This window comes from Poecilia formosa, unplaced genomic scaffold (assembly GCF_000485575.1).
Source record: "Poecilia formosa unplaced genomic scaffold, Poecilia_formosa-5.1.2 Scaffold218, whole genome shotgun sequence".
Classification (NCBI taxonomy): domain Eukaryota; kingdom Metazoa; phylum Chordata; class Actinopteri; order Cyprinodontiformes; family Poeciliidae; genus Poecilia; species Poecilia formosa.
The window spans coordinates 530711-554943 of NW_006800157.1; the positions used below are offsets into that span (position 1 = coordinate 530711).

Genomic DNA, 24233 nt, shown 5'->3' on the forward strand with positions numbered 1-24233 from the left:
ACACACACACACACACACACACACACACACACACACACACGCATGCACGCCCGCTGTGGCCTCATATAGATTTTTTCACATTCATACAGTTTTGGACACTACTGTACTAGTCAATATATGTTGAATATTTTAGCTTATTGGTCAAAATGGCCTCATTTCAGTGGCATTCCTGTTTTTTTTGTCTCTTATTAGTTAATGTTTGCTGTAAAGCAGCAACACAGAATACAGCAGTGAAATAAATTAAACATGTTTCACTTTAACATATAATAACTAATTTGCTCTAACCTGTTAGTTATGCATGTTCTTGTGAATATTTGATTTATACACTGACAATAAACTGGTATGACTTACAAATAAAGAAGAAAATACACATTTTAACATGATTATATTATCATTATTGCGCTACATCGAACATTATAGTCATATATTACTGTTTACACAGATGAATTTCATTCAGTTTAGCACAAATTTATGGTCTTAAATCTAACAGAATAACTTATATATGTTTAGGACCTTTAAATAGAAAACATGAAAAAGTTGCCAATAAGTCCAAGAAAATGAATATATAAGGAAATGTATATTAAAAATATACACTTCAGAGTCTAAAGGTTTCTGCAGATTCATTAAATAAATCAGATTAGTGGCATGAGAAATACATAAATAATAAGTAATAGTAAAAAAAAAATTCAGTAAGGCAAAATTTCCATGTTTCTTGGTGGAGAAAAAATGTTGAACATGTCAAAAACGATCAATATCTATAAAAATCAATGAAAGAAATAGGCTAATGGCTGGTTTAGTTCGGGTTTAAAGATATATTTTTGTTTTTGTTTTTCTCGTAAAGTTTGATCTTCGGAGCGCCACAGGAGGCGGCTCTCAGAGGCGTTTAGATCTCGCTTTCCTGCAGCTGCAGCTCTTCAGACTCTGATCAGCGGCTCAGGACAACATCTGCCGCGTGCCATGACGCATCCGGACAGCGCGCGCTCGCACAGCAGCTTCAGCAGCCGCGAGGATGATGAGGGTGAAGAGGAGCGCGTGAAGCCTTACTCTTTCACTCTCGTGAAGATGGATTTACTGTCGTAGTTTGTGTTTCTCCTGAGAAAATCGGACGATGGGAGACCGACATCGGCGGACTCGAACTCTGGGAGGTCTCGCGACCAAGCCGCGGGTCTCCAAGGAGACCAAACTCCGGCTGCGCGTGATCTTCCTGGACGACAGCGAGCGCACGTTCGAGGTGGAGGTAAACACAAAATACCCTCATGTGTTTCAGCTCTGTAATAACTTTTACATGCTTTTCTTTTGTTTTTACAAATAATGGGTTGAAAAATTAATCAGGATGATTTTTTCCACAATTTAAACCAGCAGTGCCAAACTAAACTTAATTTTGGGTCATATTAAGATCATAAATGTTCTCAAAGACCGATTGTACATGAATGCACTAATGAAACCCATTAATTAATAGCTTCTCTGCATCAGATAAGTACTTCTTCAAATTAAATAATCACATTGATGTTAAGTTAAGCAGAAAGATTGGTGTTAGAAGTAAACGAATCACGCTTTCACCAAAGGAATGCTGTGTTATTGCATTTTAATAAAGGAATTTCCTTACATCTTGCATCTTTTAATTTATTTCCAGTAATGTATAAAAAAGGCTTAAGAGGTTAAATGAAAAATGTGAAGAATGCGACAATTTTGTTTAACTTATTAATTAATCAAATCATCAGAATAATCTATAAAATAATAAATTACTAAAAAAATATCTATTGCTGCCCTAGTTTCCACAAAATATATGTTTTCGTTGTCAAGATAAATACACGAGGGCGAGATTTCCACTCTGGAACCCATTTCTATACACGTATTTATAAATTGATAAAAATAAATAAATAAATAATTAATGTAGATTTTTCCTTTAAATGTTGGATATTAGCTGTTTGATTACTTAAGCAACAGGATCATTTAGTGTTCTGTTGCTCTTTGGTCAGCAACGTTGCTCCTACAGCATGCATTCCGTCGCTATGGTAACCATCCAAGGTACCGGCAGACATTAAGCATTCCCTTCCACATTACTCCTTTAGGTTTTAGCTCTGATACGCACCACAGCATATTCAGGTTATATAAAGCAGAGCTGCCAGACAAGCATTACCAAAAATAAAAAAAAAGCTTGTGAGGGAATAAAGTTAGAAATTCAGAAAAGGGATCAAGTGATTACTTCCTGTACTGTTGTAGCCACCTGATGCATGGTCGGCTTTCATCCAGCCCATAGGATCCAGGCCAGGGGATGAGGAGTAAACAGTGTGTATGTTTTTAAAACCAGTGGCGTCGCCTGCGAGGCAGCAGTGCAGTTTTAGAGCAAGATTCTCAGAGTGTGTATCCGTTTCAGCTCACAGTGTTGTGTTTGCAAAGTAGCTCCATTTACCACGACCTCTGGGACATCAGTACAGGCTTAATAATAGGAGGCCAGAGGGATGAGGGAAAACCAAACAGCAGAAGAAGAATGGGTGGATGACATGAAGTAAAAATAAACTATGATAAACATAGGTTATGTGTTTATAACCCGTCTTTGTTTGTCTCTGCTCCAATGTGGCTGACCTCACAACAGACACTGAATTTACCCCAAGAGAGAAAATCAAGTTGGATTTAACCATCAGCTTCTGCCCCATTACAATGAATAAAATACAATAAATAACCCTAAACAAACTACAAAGCAACAGCTCCCAATGAGCAGTTGACAGCAGTTAACGGTTATAAAATTAACCAGCTAAAATGAACAACATTAATTATAACTGTTAAAAATATGACATAACAAAATTACAAACAAAGCCCTGAATGAATATAAATGCCGTTTGTCTAAAATGTGTTAAAATACAGCACTTTTAAAGAAAACAGTGTTACAGATGACAACAGAAAAAGGGGAGGGGCTGTCAGTTACTGGTTGCTATGGTAACCACTGTTAAGAGCATCACAGCACAACTTTTACAGGAATAAATGTCAGTAAAAATGGCCATTTGACGAAACAAAATGAATTTGAAGCATAAATAAACCAATTTTGACAAACTTAACATCTATAATATATTTTTTTAAATAAAACCCTGTTACAAGTATAAAGATGATAATGAGAGTAAAACACCCATCCAAAAAGTGGAACTGCAGATGCAACTTCTTTCCTGTTATTCTAATTACTAGTTTGAAGTGTAAGAGTTTTAAGACTACTGCTCCAACCCTTCAATAGTAACCTTTAACCGTTTTAAATTTGAACTTAAAATCAGGTTTGTGATGTCAGAGACGGTTCTGAGAATCAGCTTACCTCAGAGATGTGCATGTTAGACAAGAGGAAACAGGTTTTCTCCTCTGACCCCGATCCTTCAACCTCCAGGGCAAAAACACAATTAATGATCAGACAGGATGAAAAGAAAAAAAAAGCAGATTGATGTAAAGAACATGAACAAGCTGTGTTGCATGTATGGGAGATCTTCTTATGGATGGCAGTTTTTTATTGCTTCAGAAACTAAGTAGATTTTTGGACAATACAAAAATTATTTTGCCTTTATAGCGTCCGACTTCTTTTATATCATGTTATATCTCATTTTTTTAAATGGATAATTATGTGGAAATAATACAACCTGTTCTGAATAGTCCACTGGTACTAAATATTGAAAAAGTTAAAGCAAAGTTATGTCAACATCCAAATGTCAGTAGGATTTTCCCAATAAAAAAAGTAAAACAATCTATTGTTAAATCACTTTTATTGCCAAAATACAAAACATAAAAACATCTGTACACATTGGCAAAGGGCTGGTAAATGACAGAACTTATCAGGAAAACAGCTCTAACTATAGCCCATCACCCCAATATCATAATCAGGGCTTGCTAGCATGCCGCTAGCCGTACTAGCTAACCGCTAAGTTGCCGTTTACCCTACTACTGGAACACTTATATGATTCAAGTAACATTTCATTGGTACAAACTACTTTATTTAAACACGCTGCAAATAAACAGAGGTATTTTAACAGTTTATGCTTTCTACATTTTCAAAAATGAAGTGCTATTCTGTAGCTAGCTGCTAACTAATTATGCTAAAAAAAAATAAAATAAAAAAATAAAAAACTGGTTTGGGTTTTATTTCCACCTATAAAAAACGTGATAAGAGTCTTGCTGCATTTAGCAAAGTTTAATAAATGGACATGAACAATCTGTTTTTGGGTAACATTTCACTGGATGTTTAAAAAAAAAAGCAAAAGAAACTTGGCTAACTAAAGGACAGTACTTTTAATTGTGCCTGTACAACCTACCTAAACTGTGCAGCAGATTTGAGGAAAAAATGGTCAAAATCTATTTTATTGTAGTGTTTTACATGAGTAAAACCTGAGAGTACAGATTAGCAAATGCTCTACAGATGATTTCCCATCTTACACTTCATGTAACGTCGTTCCTGTCACCAACTGTTCTGAGGATGGTTATTTGTTTCCAGTAATCATCACTTTGTACTCTGATCTCTCTATAATCGGCAGCAACTCTTCCTCTTCCTCCTCCTCCTCCAAGACAAGTTAATGAAGGTCTTCCAGTGAGCCACTCTGCAGAGTTAAACACCATGCAGCAGCCAGAGAAAACTAAAATAAACCTCTGCTGCTGGAGAAAGTGAACAATGCACAAACAGGGCTTTTTACTTAGGCAAAATATAGATGTGCAGATGTAAAAAAAAAAGCAGAAAAAATGCATTTATAAAGTTAAACTGAACTGTGAAGAGTCTATTTTTTGGCTGAAAAGATGTGTTAAAAATCCAAGCCATCCAGGATAAAACTGGAATAAATCTAATAACTAAAAGCCCCATTTGCATAATGAACAATATATTCTGCAGCAATTTGGAAGAACCGGATCTGCACAAAATATTGACTTACAGTTGTCTTCGCAACTAAAATGCACAACATTAATGATTATAACTGTTAAAAATGTAATTGGCAAAATTACAAACAAAGCCCTGTACGTAATTACTAAAAATATATTTTAAAATATAAAGAAAACACAGTGTCTCACATTTGAGACACTTTAGATGAAAAATATAAAAAAAACACACAATAGACAAAGAGAGAAATAATTGCTATACAAAACTATCAAAACAGTAAAAAAAAAACTATATGAAATAATCAGAACAAGTATCAGAAAACAGACTAAAATGACAATCACACCAGTAATGTTTTAAATTTATCTTAGCCCTTTATACTTGATACAATATTGTTTTTCCATCCATCATTGATTTAGGCTGTTTTCAATTTATCATATCATTTATCATAAGGATTTTGATTTATTGTTTTGATAAATTCATATTAATGATGTTTGTAAAAACAAAACTATCCATATTTTCTGTCAATTAACTGCTTCAAAAATTTTAGAAACTCATCACACATTAATCAAAGTTGGTATATTTCACCAAAAGCCCCATGAGTATCTCCAGATTAAAAAACTTCTCAATTATAAGAAGCCCAGTTATTGCCCTTCTCTCCAACACTCATTTTAACTTCTGCTCTTCTTTTGACAGCAAAATGTTTTAGGTGGAGATTTTTTCAACAAAGTTTGTGGACATCTGAAGCTGCTTGAGAAGGAATACTTTGGACTGGAGTTCAGACACCACAGTGGCCATTATGTAAGAAACAAAAAATAACACAGACGCAAACATTTTAGATGCTGTTGAGTCTCTGAATACGTTTCTGTTGCAGGTTTGGTTGGAACTGCTAAAACCCTTAGTCAAACAGATTAAATGTAAGTCATTTTCTCTTCATGTTTGAGACCACTGGGGGTATTAGAGCTAATTTTAGCACTTCAGGAACATAAAATTAACTAGACATCCAGTTTCTGCAAAGACCAAATTAAAAGCAGATTGTGAAGTTTTAGGGAAAATACATTTTAAGGCATTTGTATTGTTAATTTTATAGTCAAATTTCACAGTAAATATGACTAGAAAGAGTTATAAACAGCTTTTTTTCCCCTAAAGGAGCTAGCTAACTGGCTAGCTAGCTTGTAGCATGTCATTTCAGTTGATTAAGTTATACAAAATCCTGGGAAGAAATGTCAAGGGCAAGGTTACAACAAATAAATTAAAGAATATTTTTGATAATTTTGATGTTTTTTGTTCTCCACACAGCTAGCTAGCCATAACCACAGAGTTAGCTTCTAAGCTACAGCATGTTGATTGATGCTTTGGCTAGTCCTACAATAAGTGGCCTTTTACCACACACGATATGGCTATGAATAAAAAAAAATAGGAAATGCCAGTTTTATTTTTCTCACATTAGCAATACTTATTTCAACAGCAAATTTAGCAAAATAATACATTTTCTCTCTCTTTTTTGTTATTTCTCAGACACCAATGACTTATTCTTTAGGTTTATAGTCAAGTTCTTCCCACCAGACCCTGGGCAACTAAAGAGAGGCCTTACCAGGTAAAGTTTGAATTAACTGGAAATTAAAATTATGAAAATTAGCAGCAATTCAACCTTCTTAAATAAGCTATGATTCGGTTATGGTTAGCTCTCCATTGTATTCATATACTGTACATGTGTGAGGTCTCTTTTATGCTAACAAGCACTTTATAAACAATATCTACACTTACAGTGAACAAATTCAAAATGCAGCTCCCACCCTGGTTAACTGCTTTGTATGCGCAGGTATCTTTTTGCCTTACAGATAAAGCAGGATTTGTCCAACGGTAGTCTGACATGTAATGACAACAGCGCCGCCCTGCTGGTTTCACACATACTACAATGTAAGCATGAAAAGCACAAACTGAAGCAAACTTTAATTATTCACAGTAAATCTTATCCAAATATACATTTGAGCATGTTTGAATGGATTCAGTCAACATATGAAGAAAAATAGAAGAAGAGCGTCTTTTTCTTTTACAGCAGAAATCGGGGATTATGATGAGGAGCTGGATTATCAGCACCTGGAGATGAAGCACTACGTCCCTAACCAGGAGTATCTGGACCACAAAATAATCAAGCTTCATAAAAGACACAGGTATAAAGAAACAGGATATCAATCAACTCTAAAATCAAATTTTCCTGGACAAAATCATTTCTAAAAACACAATACTGACATTATGCCTGAAATTGTACAAAAAATATAAATTTTGCATTTAAAATAAACTCTTTTTATACTCAGAACTCTTCAAGTAGCATAGTTTTAGCTCCACCCGGATTAAACTCTATTAAAAAAAAGTCCCATTAAGCCTTTTTTGCTATCCAATTACTAATCAATTAATCCAAAAAATACTAAACAGATCCACCCTTCACTGTATTGATGCGAAATCAAATATAAAGGGCAGAGCTTTTCAAAATAAAAGTCTATTCTTTAGCAGCAGATGCATCCTTTGCTACAAATGATCATTCACCAAAGGAATGCTGTTATTACATTTAGGCAACATTTTTTTATTTTTTTAATTCAATTTAATTTTTTAATTTTTTAAAATTTAATTGAAAAAATTAAACTTTTTAATTCCTAATATAATCTGTTGTTTGTCTCTGTCCTTAGAGGAGCCTCTCCAGCAGACGCGGACATCCAGCTGCTGGAGGTGGCGAGGAAGCTGGACATGTACGGCATCCGGCCGCACGCCGCCAACGACGGGGAGGGAATGAGGATCAACCTGGCCGTCACACATTCTGGAGTGCTGGTCTTTCAGGTAAATGCTTACTGGTGTTCAAAATATTTCAACATTCAATTAAACTACGTCTTCATAAAGTTAGAGCTTACCAAGGGGTTATTTTATCTCGCTCTGAAGAAGAATCTGTTGAATATCTTGCAAAGTAAGCAGTTGATTGAATTATTTAGTGCCACAAACAGGTCAACATAGACTTTAAAATACTTGATAATAACTAATAAAACTCAAGATTTTGGAAAAGTTCCTGGACGTTTTTATTATTTTGTGAGATTACAATCTATTTTGCACGGTCGGACTCTGTTTACTCTTGCATGGCATCTGACGGCAGTTGGTTGTAATGTATTTTATTTATGGGTGTACAAGTAAAGGGGGCTAAATATAAATGCATGCCACACTTTTCAGATTTTATTTTTAAAACATTTTCAATAACTATTCTTCCACTTGAAAATGATGCACTGTTTTCTGTTGCTTCAGCAGAAAACAAAAATTTCTGCTAAAAACAAAACATGAAATGGCTTTAAATGACATTAAAACATCTTTCATCATAAATTGATGTTGTGTAGTCATGGAGATATTTGTTTTTTATTTTTTGCAGGGAAACACCAAAATCAACACATTCAGCTGGGCAAAGATCCGCAAACTGAGCTTCAAACGCAAACATTTCCTCATTAAACTTCACGATAGAGTTGGGGTGAGAACTTTCTGTATGTGTAATTCTTCTAGTACTTTTCAGGTTATGATTGTATTCAGGAGGAGCTGAACATTAAGCTAATCTCTTTAAAAATGTTCCTATGTGAAAGTGATGATATGTAGATATGGTAGATATGTACACTAAAGATTGAAATTTGCGAGGAGACAGCATGTTGGAAACTGGCACTGGAGAGCCATGGTGGCCAACTGTTTGGATTCAGGAGAAACACGACAGGTTTTTGTGCCAGTATGAGGAGGTTTTTCGGCTGCATCAAAATTAATATATTTTACAAAATTGCAATGGAAAAACATTTTTCACATCACACAAGTCATGTGATCAACACATGGGTGTTACTACTGACAGAAACGACAAAGAAGACGGGAAGTAGTTAGAGGCTGATGGTGTGACGTTTTTTAAATGACTTATAACACGAACAAACTGTTTCACATGTGATTTTAGTTTCTAATTTAATGAAACTCTGCAAATGCAAAATTGTGTTTTATCAGCAGTAGCAGAATAATGACAGCTCGTCTTATTTCAAGTGTAATGAGATATTTGCACAAGAAACTAAACCAAAATTACTTGATGAGATTTTGTTTGCTGCACTTCAGTCCGAGTGTTGACTGATTGTTGGAGACTATCAAACTACCACCACCCCATTACTGACAGCTAATGGCTTAATGCCAACACATGCTGGGTGTTTTGGATGTTTGCAGTTCTTCCTTAGAGTCAACTTCCTAGATGCTGAAAACATCATTGAACAACAGTCCAGGTGGCACAAACTATAAATAACACTAGAATCAACTAAAATCGTTATAAAATATTTACGTTTTTGACGGATTTCAGAGTTAAAATAATTATATAATGTTTGATTTATCAGCCTAAGCAGAATACTAAGCAATGTCTCCCGCCCATCCAGGCTTCATGTAAGGACACGCTGGAGTTCGCCATGGCGAGCCGCGATGTTTGTAAATCGTTCTGGAAGATGTGTGTGGAGTATCACGCTTTCTTCAAGCTGGCAGAGGAACCGAAGCCCATTCACAAAACCCTGCTGTCCTGCAAAGGCTCCAGATTCAGATACAGGTATTCCAATTTAAACCGTCATGGATCCAGGTAATCCTAAATGTTTGAACAGAACTCAACTGGACTTCCTGTCAGGTTGGTGGTTTCAGTGTTGTTCATATATAAAATATGTATTAATAATTTAATCTTTTTAGTCTTTGGACACAAAAATTTCTATTTTTAAGATTGTTAATTTAATATTCAGTATAAAGTTGTTGTTTTTTTAAATAAATACCATCACTAGTCCTTTGAATACCTTACAATTTTTTGCGAATTTTTTCTATTTTAAGCCTTTTAAATACCAGTTTAACAGTTAGTTATTTTATTTTTCAGAAAAAACCCAATGAAAGTGGATTTTTTTCCCCTCATAAATAGTTGCTAATCGGATTTTTCTAGTAGTCTGAATCTGGAAAATACTTAAAATTGGTAATATTTCATCTTTTTGTTTAAAAGATGTAATTTAAAGTCAGTACATCAAAAGTTCATTTTTCTTTTTAATCAGCACTGCAAAATCATAAAATCTCACCATGTATTTTTATCTAGTTTCTCATTCATGTATCTTAGGACACTTGAATTAAGACAAAACTAACTTAAAATTAACTCTTCAACAAGATATTTCAGCTTATTTTTAGTCAATAATTCTTGAATATATTAAAAATAAGGACCAATTCCACCGGCAAATTTTCACTTATAAATTTAGTTACAAGTGAACATTTATAAATCTTTTCCATTTTTCCCATTATAAGTGGAAAAGACTGCCAGTGGAACTAGTACTTATTTTTAATGAGTATTTAAGAATTCTCGACTTAAAACAAGCTCATATATCTTGCCAAAAAGATGCTTTCAAGTTAGTTTTGCCATATTTTGAGTAAACTAAGATATTTGAATGAGAAACTAAAAAATGGTGGGTACATTTTGTGTTTTCATAGTGCTTCTCTGTGGTGAATTGGTACATTTATAGTGTATAAACAAACAGCTCCACCTAGTGGAAAACAATATGAAATCAAATTAATGTGATTGCAGAATTAAGAAATCAAAAACGATCAAATATTAAAGACAGATTACAATGAAACAGCATTCAGAAGTATTCTGAAATTGAATAAGAAATGTTGAAGGATCACAGATTTATCCATTTAGATTAAGAAACAGATGAAAGGGATGAAAAAAATCAGAAAAATTTACAATTAAACAAAATATATATATACCCTGACCATGTCTCATTTATCTGGATCAACCCAGTTAAAGTTATACAAACAAAATAACCATGGTCACAGAAGAGTTAATGTAAGGTTATTGAAATTGTGAAGTACATCTGAGGCACTCGTGTAACTGATAATGACTAATAAAATATGATATGTTTCAGTGGGAGAACCCAGAAGCAGCTGCTGGAATGTATGGGATCCGGAGAAAAGAAACCGTCACGCTTTGAAAGGTGAAAATCAACCAGAAAAAAAAAAATATATATATATATATATCATATTTACATAACTTTTCCTCAAAAGTAAGATTTACTTTTTCATTTTTTAATGCTGAATTTTAAATTTGGATGATCCTTCTCATAGAAAATACTTTAAAAGTTTTAAACTTTGAAATCACTAAAACTAAAACCTTTTGTTTTTTGTTGAATGTCCAGAACCCACGGTCAGTCTGACTATGACCCCAGACAGTGTCGATCTTCTCCGGATCTCCTTACTGAGGTTTCCAAAGAGGTGACCTGACTTTAATCTTTATTATGTCACAACTTTATGATAAGTTAATAGTAAAATGATAAAGAGAAAAAGTTAAAGAAACAAAAAACATTCTACGTTCACAGAGGAGGTCTTGATGTTTAATTGATTTTTGTGTGGTCGTTCATGCTACTTATTAAATGCAACCAGAATCCGACTTCTGTGCGACTCGCATGCGCAGAACGTAGAAGTCACCAAGTATTTTTGGTCTAGTTTCTAGTGATTATATTTTAGCACACTTGAAATAAGACAAAACTAACATAAGTAACTTTATAGCAAGATATAGGAGCTTGTTTTAGGTCAGTAAATCCTTAATACTGCTGAAAAAGTTCTAGTGGCATTAGCAGATTATTTGTTTTGTTGAAAGTGAAATAAATAGTACTTTTCCCCCAATCTTAAGGAATTACTTACTTAGAATAACTAATAATAACAAGTGGGTAAAAAGCTCAGTTAAGTTGTGTTTTGCCTCCCCAGGTATACGAACAAACGCGCCCGTTTCCTCGGACCAGTCGTGCTCTGGCGGTTCACAGTAACGATGAAATGGACGTACGCCGGCGAGGCCTAAATAACGCTGACCTCAGCGAGGGAGGGGCTAAACGCAGCCAATCATCTGTTGAGGTCAATCAGAGGCCACACTCCCTAGCTCAAGTCACCCCGCTCTCACCGTCGCTCCACCAGTCGACCCCTTCGCCTAAGTTCAGATCGTCCTCAGTGTCTTTAACGGAGGAGACGAGGGCGCATCGACAAGCTCAAAGGCTAGCGGGGGTCTACGCCAACCGCTCACGACGCCGGCCCAACCCGCAGCCACACCCAGACGCCGCTCAGCAGCTGGTTCTTCTCTACCCCAACTCCCCCGCCTACCAGTACCACCCCGTCCTCCCTTCGTTTCCCTTTGTTGCGCCCTCGCCTCTAAACCGACACCACTACTTGCCCGACTATGTCGCCATTTCGTCACTGGAGCGTTTCCCACATGTAGCGAGGCGGGACTATATGCCAATGGATGCCGGCATCTCGCGGCCGGCTTTCTACCCCTTAGCCCAAGATTCGCCATCCGTATCGCCAATTAGAAGGAACTTTCGCCCTTATGGATCAGGGGGTCTTGGACTGGCACGGGTCTACCAAACAGGAAGCAATGGAGGGAGGCTATTGGGTGTCGGACATACGGAGGCGGGGCATTACAGTGACGACTCCAACTTCTTGCCTGGGTTACCTCGCCGCGTTGCCAGCCAACCGGATGTCAAGTTTCATCTATCCAGGAGCGCAAACCCGGCCTTTAACCCCGCCTCCGAGTTCAGACCCCTGGGTTACTATCCTCACCTTACACGGCCCTCCAGACCCACTTACCTCCCGCTCAACTCTTCGCAGCTGCCTGATCGACCCGCCTCCATGTGCATGATCGGCGGTGCCGCAAGAAGCTATAGCGACTCCGATCCAGAGGTTTTCTACCCGTACTACTGCCCACCTCATCAGCTGGGGAAGATGGTGGGGTCCGCCGGGTTGGCCAGGATGAGGTTTTCCTCCGGAAGTCTTCAGCTGGATGAGGAGGATGAGGAGGAGGAAGAGGGTGTTGCTAAAAAAGAATCCAAGGTTGAGGTTGAACCGGACAAGAGACAGACCAGCGAAGGAGAGAAGGCAAAAACCCAAGTAAAGGTCACGCAAGTCTCTCTCTGAAATGAGAGAATGATAAGATCAGAGTCTCACCCTGCAGGTTGTATTTTCATACGCATCAACTGTGGATTGTAGAGAAGACACTAGCTGCGTTTCCATTAACCATGGAATTGTGCAAATTGAAATTACGAAAATAAATGTGCTTAATGAAACACTTATATGAAATATTGTCAGTTTGGCCCTTAAAATATTAAAATTTCCACTTAACTCTATATTTTAGTCTGGCTGTTGATGTAATTTTTAAATATTAAATGATTGATAATTTGATCAGTTACTCAGTATTTGAGTAGACTTTTACCAAATACTTTTTTTTAAAATTACAAATTAATAATTTCTCGGACAGCCATTTTTCACTTTTACTTGAGTAAAAATACGTTGAAGCAGCGCTACTCTTACTCGAGTACAATTTTTGGCTACTTTACCCACCTCTGCCCAGGAAGCATTCTTCTTCGTGGTTTGTATTTCTGTTATTTCTGGAACAACTTTTAGCCGACTCCATCTTCAGCTCTCACATTACCGCAAAATCCATAAAAAGTTGAATCCGTAGCCCTTCTGCAAAATGGCCGACTATAATTTCCCCAAAACGGCGCAAACTGTAGCCGCTCCAACGTCTGAATAAGATGCTAATGCTAACGCTAGCACCACGGCTGGAATACGAATATCTCATGTAACCGTTTACACCCGTAACTGGCATGAGTTTTAATGACTTATCGCGTGATCTCGCGTATTCACGCGTGATTTTAACATTAAGGTAACGTAGATAAAGATTTGCGCTCATTTGTAATGGAAACGCAGCTAATAAATGTGACAAATGTTAAGGTGGAAACAAAATGCATTGTTGCCTTGTTTAGTGACACTTAGAAACGAATGATGTTTAGTAATTGTTTGATTCAATATATTCAATAATTAAGTAAACCTCAAGTTTTGATTATTTTCTTTTTCTTTTGTTCACATCAATTTGATTTTGCTGATTACAGTTGTGATGAATCTGGTTTCTAACAGTGGTTTGTAGCTGATTCAAGGAGTTAGCAGTTCTCAAAATCAAGTTATCTAACATCAGTTTATTTCGCAAAAATATAAAATAAGAATCTGGAGATGGATTAAAGTTAAGTATATGTGCTGCAACAGTCAACAAAAAGAAATCCTTGATCTTCGCTGCAATTACGTTTCTCCTCTTCAGACTGGTACATTTCACAGTATTGATCTCCGTCTATTAAGCCAGTGGTTTTTGCAGCATGAGGCCGAATCCCAAAGTTGAAACTATTTGGGTGGGCATACCATTTTAAAACATAAAAATAATTTTATTTTTTAATTTGCTCAGCAATAAATTAAACATGCAAAATTTTAATGAAACAAAGTGGCATTTTTTTCTGTTTTTACAAAAGGTGGATATTACCCTAGGTTTTAGGGGTTTTTGTAATTTGGACTTTCTGTCTCAGTGACATAAATAACATCCAATAACCAAGTTTAATAAGAGAGGAATTAGAGACATTAACAAGGGTATTTTTTTAAAACTCCAAGTGAATAATTATTTCTTCAGTAATATCATTACTGTGACTCCCAAATAACATTAATACACAAATATGAGTGGTATTTTTTAACATAATTTATGTATCCCAAAAATGGATGCCCAAAAATGGATACAACCGTGGTTGTATCTTATATTAGATTTTGGATTCATGTAAATTTGACTTTCATGAATCCAGAATTCTGTCGGCGATCTTAAAATCTAAAAAGTAAAAACCCATCAATTGTATTAAGACAGTCAAGACATTTTATAAACCTTTTAAAAAAAAAAGGTGAAATATATTTTTTTCAATCAAGCTTAAATATTTATTCATAAAACTCTAAAGTCCTGCTACAAAAAAAGTCCGTTACTGTAAAATCTTACATCTGTAATTTTACATTTCCCCCTTCAACAAACTTTGTTAAATCCCATATGATATATATATATATAAAAAGACAAAACAAGTGTACAGAGACCAAGTCTTATAGTGTCTTTGGTACAAACTGTCAGTAATGTTTAATTACAGTTCCCAGGATTCTCTTGAGGGGAAGGAAACAAATATTTGTTGTGGCCATTTATGCTAAATTTTGTGTATTGTAATTTCTTCCAATTTAGTTTTCGTCTTTGGGCAGTTAGAATTTATTTAAGTTAGTTTAGAACCAAAATCTGTAATAAAGTTTTAGATTTGGAATTGTTTAGATTACGCTGGTAATTGTTAGACCCTCCCATTAATTTGAGTAATTAAGAACACAGGAGGGCCATTGTTTGGCTAATGTCTGGTGTGTTGACGGGAGGTTTTGTAAATGGGTTTTTTGACCACTTTTTAGAGCTTGAAACATCAAATTAAGATTATTTTCATTTTCAACTAACTTGTAAGACATTTTAAGTCAATATTTTGTCCCTATTTTTTCAAGAAAAAAAAAAAATATATATAGTTTTACAAAACATTCAAGACGGAAGTGCGTGCAAATCAAACCACCCGTTAACACCTGTTGGAGTTTTTGGTTTTGGAACATAGAAGGCCACGACAATATTTAACAGAATAAAACGTTTCTTAAAAATATAACTTTCTGACAGTATTTGTCTACAGATCCAAACTCTGTCTATCCCGAAAGTCTGACTTTCCATGACTATGGAAGATGTTTTTTTCTGAATAACAAAACAAAGAAAGTTTTACAGCAAAATAATTATTTTACAACCTGAAGTGCAAACAAACAAAAAAAAAACAATTGAAAGTTGTACCTACTTATTTTTACTTTATTTACAATAACATTAACTAGTTAGCTTAAGAGGCTAACATAGTAAACTGGTTAGAAAGCCACTAGCTGCCTAGCTCGGCTAGTTTCTATTGGCTCCCAAAAACAACTGGATTTTTAACCCTAAAGTTTTTTTTAAATATGATCCTCCCTGGACATGAAACTTGCAAAAAGTTTGACATTTTTTGTAGAATTAGCTTTATTTCTTTTTGTGTATATTTCTTTAACAACTTTGCTTTCTTTCTTTTTGGACAGTTTCTGCTGTAAACAATAGGATCCAAGTGGCCAAATAAAATGAAACAATATTGCTTTAGAATATTTTCAAATATCAATCCTTTTTACTTTGCCTCCATTTGCTGATTTACCAGTTAGCTCGAGATGCTACATTAGCTAGCTAGCATGTCGCTAGCTGTCTAGCTCAGCTAGTTTCTCTTAGCTCCCAAAAATGACTGGATTTTTAACCCCGGTAGGTTTTCTAAACTTGATTCTCCGAGGGGAAAAGAAGGACATAATATTCACTAATTTCAAAATTCATACAATCAAATTGCAAGTTTACCTTCTTGAACGTTTCATACATCTCCAATGACAAAATGATCATAATTGTGGGTAATTCTGACTTTGACTGAACTTTAGTTTAGGGAACTGTAATTAAACAACCTTACTGAGAACTCAAAACAAATTTATTATTGGCATAAAATCTGTCTCAAGTGTTACTGAGCAAACATACAGACATTTACAAACTTAAAGCAAGTCATGAAACAAAAACAGAAGCTACCACTGCTGACGGACAAAAACCTTCATCTGAGTTGTATTTCTAGGAGTTTTGTTGAAACTGAAATCAATGAAAAAGGTGGAACTAGAAAATGATATAAACAAAAGTGAGGCACATTGTGTTTTTCCCATCAATCTCCATTTCTAGCAGATAAAAACATCTGTATTTCAAATTAAACTGGAAGAGGGGAAACGTCCTTAACCAGCAGCAGTAAATATATAAAACATAGTGTATATATTACATTATTAGTGTGTGATGAGACGTTTGTGTACAGGGAGGAGACATCGCACCGCAAATCTCCTCTGTTTTCATCATCCAGCAGCGTCACCCTACAGGGACAGTCTCTTCCTCACTTCCTTTTATTTGTCCGCTCATCCATCCATCCATTCATCCATCCACTTCTCAGTTTATCAGTTTGTTGTATATCTGCAACAGAAAGATTTCATAGTTTTAATAATCTGGAGTATTTCAACTCTAAAGAGAGTCCAATTGTTTCTCCTAAGTAGTGACATAACCACACTTGAACACTTTATATACTCAAAGTTTTAATGGCAAGAAATCCCAGGTTTTTGATGCTGGAGTATAATAAAAGTGCCTGTTTGGTCGAGAAACTTCTGCAGACCATAAAATGAAGACGACAATTTAATCACACATGCCTGAACAAAAAGCTAAATCTGTGAAACGAGCAAGCTAACCACGAATAACACACAGCTAAAAGACAGGATGCTAGAAAAGAAAAGCAAATGAGCAAAACAGAAAATAAATAAGGAAATCTATGAAGTAATGGTGAAGGTATTTTTGGTACCTTGCAATGATGTGCGTTACCATCCTGTCTGTGATGCCCGGACAAACTTTTTCAGCCATCTGAATGTTTCTCTCCAGCTCTTCGATGGCCTCTCGCTGCTCAGAGTGCTCCTTGTGCTGCAGCTTCAACTGCACAGGACAAGAGAGACACTTTAATGTTTACATTTGGAGCAAGATCAAATATTCTGCAGGCGCCACTGTTTTTAACGTTCTCTAAATTAAATAAAATATGAGTTAGCTTGACAAGCTAGCAAAATGGCTAGGTTCAGGTAGCTCCCAAAAGTAAGTGGAAATCATAACCCTGACAAATGTTCCAGGAAAAACCTTAACGTGTTTTAGCCACCTTTTGATTTTGGCTACAGTACATAACTAGCTAGCTAGCTCAAGAGCCTACATTAGCAAAGTGGTTAGCAAGTTGCCTGGCTCACCTAGTTTCAGGTAGCTTCCCAAAAAAGAATTAGAAATCTAAACACTGATAGGTTTTTAAATATGAAATTTACAGAACATCTGATCAGTCAAAAAACAACCAGTATAAGGAGGCGGGTCTTAGCGCTGTCAAACTCATATATTTGCTGCTAAATGTGCTAATGGCAGAGAAACAACAGGAAAATGTTTATCTGCCATCAGTGTTTGCCATGCTAACTAGCCTTAGCATCCATAACAGGCTATGCTAGTTGTAACTTAGCCAGGGGAAAAAGGGGGGAGGTTGAGAAGCCCCCACAACATTCTGATTGACAGCACTAAGTCCCGCCTCCTGGCTCTGATTGGTTGTTTCTAGTTAGCAGAGGAGCTCAGTTTTTTTTCAGATTATCCATCTCATAACATACTGTCACAACATAGAATGTTTTTTTTATGAAAGTTAAATAATGCAACTTTAAAGTTGTACCAACAGAGTTTATACAAACCTCAGAGAAGATGGGAGAGATGAGTGTGGACAAACTGGACGATTTACTCAGCTGATCCTGGGTCTGCAGAGATGAAAACAAAAGAAAAACAGAACAGTTCATCCACTAAAAACTGAACTGTTTAGACTGATATAAAACTTAAATTATCATAAGACTCTTTTCTTATAAATCATCAAAGTGAAGTAAGCTGACCGTTCCATTGAGGACCTTCCTGCCTTCAGGCTTCTTCTTGCGAACCGTGGTGAACGACCACTCAGGTGACTCGCTGTTCTCCTTATTGCTGGATTCGCTACACATGAAAACAAACAAACTCTTCCTGAGTGGTTCCAGCTCTCAGGTTTAGCAGCAGTGAGGTTTCTGTCCGCAGTGCTCACCTGTCTGAGTCGTCGGAGCTGCTGTCGCTGTGTCCCTCCTCCCTCCACCGCCTGTACCTGTCGATCAGCTCGCTGAGGTAGGACGTCTTCTTGCAGTGTTTGACGATGAACTTGTGTTTGAGCAGCTCTTTGGCTGTGGGACGCTGCGTGGGAAAACAGCAAACTCCAATAAAAGCTTTGCTTCAATTTAGAGAGGAATAGATATCAATAAAAACAAAAAAAATATCAAATTTATTTCATTTTAGAGCTACGAAGGACAAAATAAACTCATTTACCAGTTCAGGCTTTTTTTCTTGAGGATTATAAAAGATAATACAGGTTTACACCACTAGATGGCAGCAAATTTAAACTCATTACACAAAAGAAGGAAGTTGTACTATTATCAGTTAATGCAAGAAAACCCTCATTTATCTTAAATGTTAACTGAAAGTTTTCATATTATAGATAATTTACTCACACATCTGTATATTTTAATTACGACAGAGTATTGGGACAATAATAAAGAAATAAAGTAAAACAAAATGATAATAAAGTCATAAAACTACAAGACAAAAGTCATAATATGAGAGGATTAATGTTGTAAAATGACTATTATTACTAATTATTTTGACATTATTCTCATAAGAGTATACTCATAAAACAACAAAACTATACTCACGTTATTTTAACTTTATATTCATAACTCTATGACTTCATACCCACAACATTATGATTTAATTTTTGTAAGACTATGTTCTTGTAATATTATACTTTACTTTATCATATTTTTATGACTTTATTCTAATAATATTTTGACTTTACTATGGTAAAAAAAAAATCGTTTTTTTGTTGTTTTTTTTTTACTTCATTTTGCAATATTCTGACTTTTTTCTGGTAAGTTTATGACTATTTTTTATAATATTTGTTTTAATTTTCTTAGCATAGTTTTAATACCCTGTAATATTTAATAAACACATATATGAACATAATGTTTTTTATTATACTTAAAACACCGACTTTATTAACTTAAGATTTTATTTCCAGCTAATTATTTGCTGTAAAATATGAATTAGCTGTAAAATATCCCCAAACATGGGCACTAAATTCATTTTGTTCCATTCTGATAGTGGACACAGGACCTTAAACGCTGATAAGAAGCAAAACGTTTGTAAGTATTAAATGTGTGTGTGCTGTGTGACTTACGAAGGACGGGTCCTTGTTGAGGCAGGACTCTGTGAAATCTTTGAAGCTCTTTGAGAAATCTCCGGTCAGAGTCGGAGGAGGAGATTTGGGGATGTGGAAGAGAACCCTCATGGGATGCATGTCGGAGTTCGGAGGCTCTCCTTTGGCGAGTTCGATGGCGGTGATGCCCAGAGACCAAATGTCCGCCTGGAGGGAGACGCAGAGTTCAGTTTGTTACGCCATGAAGCTTCACTCAGAGTTCAAGAAAAACCTTCAAAATCTAAAACGATAAATTTATGGCAAATATTTCTACAGCAGGAGGCTTTTAAAGAAGTAATCTGCAAAAATATTAAACTGGAAGGAAGGAGGAGCCAAGGAGAGAAAGAAAAGAAAGAAAAAAAGAACAAAAAGAAGGAAGAAAAAAAGAAAAAATGAAGGAAGGACAGAAAGGCATAAAGAAGGAAGGAAGAACGACATAAACGAGGAAACGACAACAGGAAATCCAAACATGTTTCTACGCTCTTCACGCCTTCTTTCAAATTAAAAATCAATTTCAGACTTTTATGCTGAACAGGAAGCATAACCGTTTCACCGAACGCAAAACTTAATTAAAGCACAAACACACGTCCACTCCTGTAAAAATAAAAAAATAACTGCAGCATCTGCTTCTTAGATTTCACACCTTCTTGTCTTGCTTCGACAGCAGCTGAGAAACACACCATCACACACGCCATGACACCATCACACACGCCATGACACCATCACACACACCATGACACCATCACACACACCATGAGACCATGACACACACCGGCGAGAGGATCCAGGTCACATTACGGCTCTGTTACGACCAAACACGCCCACCTTATGGCGCCTTGTAGTATGGAACACCAAACATGTTCAAACCAACATTAGTACAGCTATGTTGAGTATTTATTAAACATAATCACAATACTTTAATCTTTTTGAATTCTGCACCTAAAAATTGACCAAAATATGAAAAAACTAAAACGCCTACCATAACTAACAAAAACAATACAGTATTTTACTAATAAAACTGGCAAACATGTTCTAAAAACTAATTAAAACTAACTGAATTAGACAAAACGAACTCAAAACTATTATTTAAACACCTCTAGAAAATCAAGACATGAATGCATTTTATTTTTGTGGAAATTTTGCTTGAAAGCAGCTGAGAACCAGACAGACCAGAAACCAAACAGTTTGCTACAGATTAACTATTAATTAGTGAGCGTTTGGATGAGAAACAACATTAAGTTAATGCTAAGCTAAACATTAGATTCTTCTTACTGAGTAGACAAGAAACTCAAAGCTGTAAGTAAAAAACCCCACAAAACATCTGGTGTTATAAATGTTTTATGACTAGCATAGCCCCGCCCACATGTTCTCATGTCACCATTTTCCCCTTTAGAGTGCAAGAAAATAAAAATAAGAGAGCTAGCACCAGCCAAATAAAAGCCCAAAAACAACTTTCACAACCAACTTTGTGTTTTTAATGAAGCAGCCTGAATTTCAATCAGGTACATCAACAACAACACTCAAGCAGGAAATCAGCTGACTTACTAAACCTCCAGAGCATTAGAAAGTGGGAGAAGTGAGAGTTAAACAAAATGCTGGGAATTTACACAAAAATATGGCTTTAATTTACAGAAAACAGTCGGGAAAAAAACATAAAATATCTAGTAATCGGCAGTTGTGTGGATGAAAATGCCTCAAGGTCGGCCAAACAGACTGGTTTAAATGATAGAGAGCACTTTTTTACAACCAAGGTATAAAAAAATATCTTTGAATGTAGAACACGTTGAACCTTGAAGTCGATGACCACACCAGGTGCCAATTCACTCAGGATTATTTTCGTTATTTTCCCTTTGCTGTGGCGCACTGCAGCTGCTGTCATTTTTAAACCTTCAGTAAAGACAAAAACTGGATTCATTGCCTCATTTGTTTGTAGAACGTGGCGATATCAAATAGGATGAAATATTTCATAAAGTATATTAGCCTTGGTCTGTTAAATTTGAACACCGTCAATTATGTAAAATTAAATTGACAAATTTGCTTAGTTCTCTCTTGACATCGGGTAAGAAATAAGGACGCTACGATCATTTTTATGACAGACTTCTGCTCATCCCGAATTGTAACGGTCTGGTTTGCGGACGTGACTCAGTGACTCACAGTAATGGCGCCAGTCGCAGCGCCGCTAGCGTTAGCGGTTGCTAGGCGATGTCCAAACTAGTCATGTATATCAATGAAGAAATCCTTCAACCGCTAAAATCTGACACCACTCCATTTTTGTTTACGTTTTGTGAAGGAATATCCGGTGGTCTTCTTCGGAGGTTTTGTGTCGATTCCTTCAGTTGTACTTGGTGCAGCGCCGCCACAGGCGAGGTGGGGAACTGCGTTTTCATTTAGTTTGGATCATTGACAGTGCAGTGTGAAAGCAAACCGCAGCAACTGAAAATGTAACAAATGTCACAATCGAACCGAGTCCACTGGACTACAACAACAACAACAACAACAACAACGTGAAACTCTGACACAGGATGAAGCTTCTTGCATGCACACCCTCAGAAAATTAAATCTGAGCAGAAAGAGTTTTGCTCCTTCTGTCAACTTGTTCTGACAGCTCAAGTTTTACACAACAGTGTATTGCCAAACTACTTGGTATTTCAGCAAGTTGCAGTTTGTCTTCCTGTGCTTTGAAAAGTAAACAACTTCGCTCTGATACAGAAATACAGCATAAGAATAAAACAAAAATAATAGTAAAAAAGGCAACAAAATAAAATATTACTCTTTAAACCAGAGGTTCCTAAACTATGACATTATCTTAATTATCTTTTACAAACTCAACTACAAAATATTTAAAAAATATATTGAATTCTACAATCGTTTTCTTCACTATTCAATAATTATGACATCCTTTTAGCACAAATCTTGCATTGTACCTCCTGATTTTAGTTGACAACGAGTTCTGTGGTGGAAAATTTTAGATACTGATGTCGTAATACATTACCAGATAAAATTTGCCACCACTATCGCCTTCTTTCATAAGAAAATATGTACTATTTTTATATTAAACCCAGCACATTTTATTTAATATCCACAGTTTAGGTTTTTTGCAGCAGAATCCTCCTTCGGTCTTTTTCCATTTCTAGCTTAAGGAGCGAAGCAACTTGCAAATTGAACTGGCAGCCAATCAGAAACATAAATGTGGCAAATAAGGTTTTCCTGACAGTAAATGTGATTTATTGTCACATTTCCATCTTCAGTAAGTTATTTTAACTTATATTTTGAAAAACACATTACATTTCTAATTTCAAAATGTGTTGGATTCCATTGGTTTTTCTGTGCCACATCAGGTTAGGCACAGAAAACACACAGACAGCAGGAGATGATGATCCACACACACACACTCACACACACACACCCAGGTGGATTTGCCTAGTTTGGACACACCCTCTGCAGACGTCATCCTGCTTTGTAATGCCATTATTAAACCAATATTTACCCTGCTATTCATCAGAACCAGACTGTCTGAAGCCAGTTGGTGCATTTCATCCTGAGATGGACCTACGGTGGGGAAAATGTTTGAGTCAGCTGGATTCAGAGGCTGTGAGGGAATCCCAGCAAACAGGGGAACCTCTTTGTGGGGGCATTAGAGGTCAAAGGGCACAGAGTTTAGAGTAGGGAGTCAGTACTTTCAGCCATATGCAAATAAAACTGCAAGCGCTTCGGAAATAATGCAAAATGTCCTGAGGGAACTGCACACTGCAGCAGATTCGCATGGCAGCAGTTACCACGGCAACAAGCAAACTAAGTGAAAAAGAAAACAGGAAATGCCCTCAAAGTCGAAGTTTGTTTATGTAGGGCACACCTCAAAAAAAGAAAAAGCTCAAAAACTCGACTTTGCTTGGGCCGAACAGACGAAACGCTGCGTCACAGATTCAAATGAACTTCCTGGTCGGTGCAAAAAAATGTTAACAAGGCGACAGTGTGAGGCGAACAATCAGCTTCTGACGTCACACAGAAGTTAAGCAAATAGCCTTCTGCTGAAACGAATGAATACTGGAGGCACTGCTACCATATTTTGTTTCCCAGCAGGAAGATTGGACTTTATTTACTTTATTTAAAACTGGAAACACCTTATTTAAAGGGGTCATGACGACATGACACCTGTAATGAAGAGGAAGGAGTCATAAGGAATGTTTATGACTGTGGTCATGAAATGTCATTTGGTAAATAATGGCACTTTTAACGCAGAGTTGCTTTAAAAGTGTCATTATTTACCCAAATGACATTTCATGACCACAGTCATAAACATTTACGTCGGCTCCTTCCTGTTTATGCCATGTCGGTCTTATGCAGAACCCTTTAAATAAAGTGTTACAAAAAGATCCAAACCAAACACTGAGACGATGAAGGTTTGGGTGTCTGACCTTTGAGTCGTATGCGGACTGCTGGATGACCTCCGGCGCCATCCAGAACGGCGTTCCCACAAACGTTTCCCTCTTGATCTGCGTGTCGGTCAGCTGACCGGCCACGCCGAAGTCCGCCAGCTTCACCTCGCCGTGTTCGGACAGCAAGACGTTAGCAGCTGCAGAGACACGTCACAGTCGTCAGTTTTTTTTTCTTTTTAGCAA

At 36.3% G+C, this 24233-nt stretch overlaps 2 protein-coding genes across 4 annotated transcripts in view; one reads left to right on the forward strand and one right to left on the reverse strand.

The window, feature by feature from the left end:
• Window positions 1-922: 922 nt before the first annotated feature.
• Window positions 923-14013, forward strand: LOC103149167 (FERM domain-containing protein 7). Of its 2 annotated transcripts, XM_016679740.1 has the most exons (12): window positions 923-1237; window positions 5531-5635; window positions 5709-5751; window positions 6353-6431; window positions 6657-6754; window positions 6894-7008; window positions 7522-7669; window positions 8244-8339; window positions 9259-9422; window positions 10765-10833; window positions 11035-11110; window positions 11603-14013. In XM_016679740.1, exons 1-12 carry the CDS (start codon window positions 1109-1111, stop codon window positions 12797-12799), a joined length of 2319 nt encoding a protein of 772 aa, XP_016535226.1. In that variant the 5' UTR covers window positions 923-1108; the 3' UTR covers window positions 12800-14013. The 2 variants fall into 2 exon arrangements, with proteins under 2 accessions (XP_016535226.1, XP_016535227.1); XM_016679741.1 differs by lacking the exons at window positions 923-1237; window positions 5709-5751 and having other exon boundaries at window positions 5557-5635; window positions 6375-6431.
• Window positions 14014-14614: 601 nt separating this feature from the next.
• The window catches only part of LOC103149136 (serine/threonine protein kinase 26), a 39169-nt gene continuing 29550 nt past the window's right edge, over window positions 14615-24233 (reverse strand). Inside the window, exons 3-9 of one of the 2 annotated variants that reach the window (XM_007568155.2) lie at window positions 24030-24187; window positions 19597-19782; window positions 18415-18557; window positions 18233-18329; window positions 18041-18103; window positions 17137-17264; window positions 14615-16757 (exon numbers count right to left, since the gene is read on the reverse strand). In XM_007568155.2, the coding sequence (XP_007568217.1) occupies window positions 16742-16757; window positions 17137-17264; window positions 18041-18103; window positions 18233-18329; window positions 18415-18557; window positions 19597-19782; window positions 24030-24187 (791 nt within the window). In that variant the 3' untranslated portion in view covers window positions 14615-16741. The remainder of the gene's footprint in view (window positions 16758-17136; window positions 17265-18040; window positions 18104-18232; window positions 18330-18414; window positions 18558-19596; window positions 19783-24029; window positions 24188-24233) is intronic. The other variant, XM_007568156.2, reaches the window with a different exon arrangement.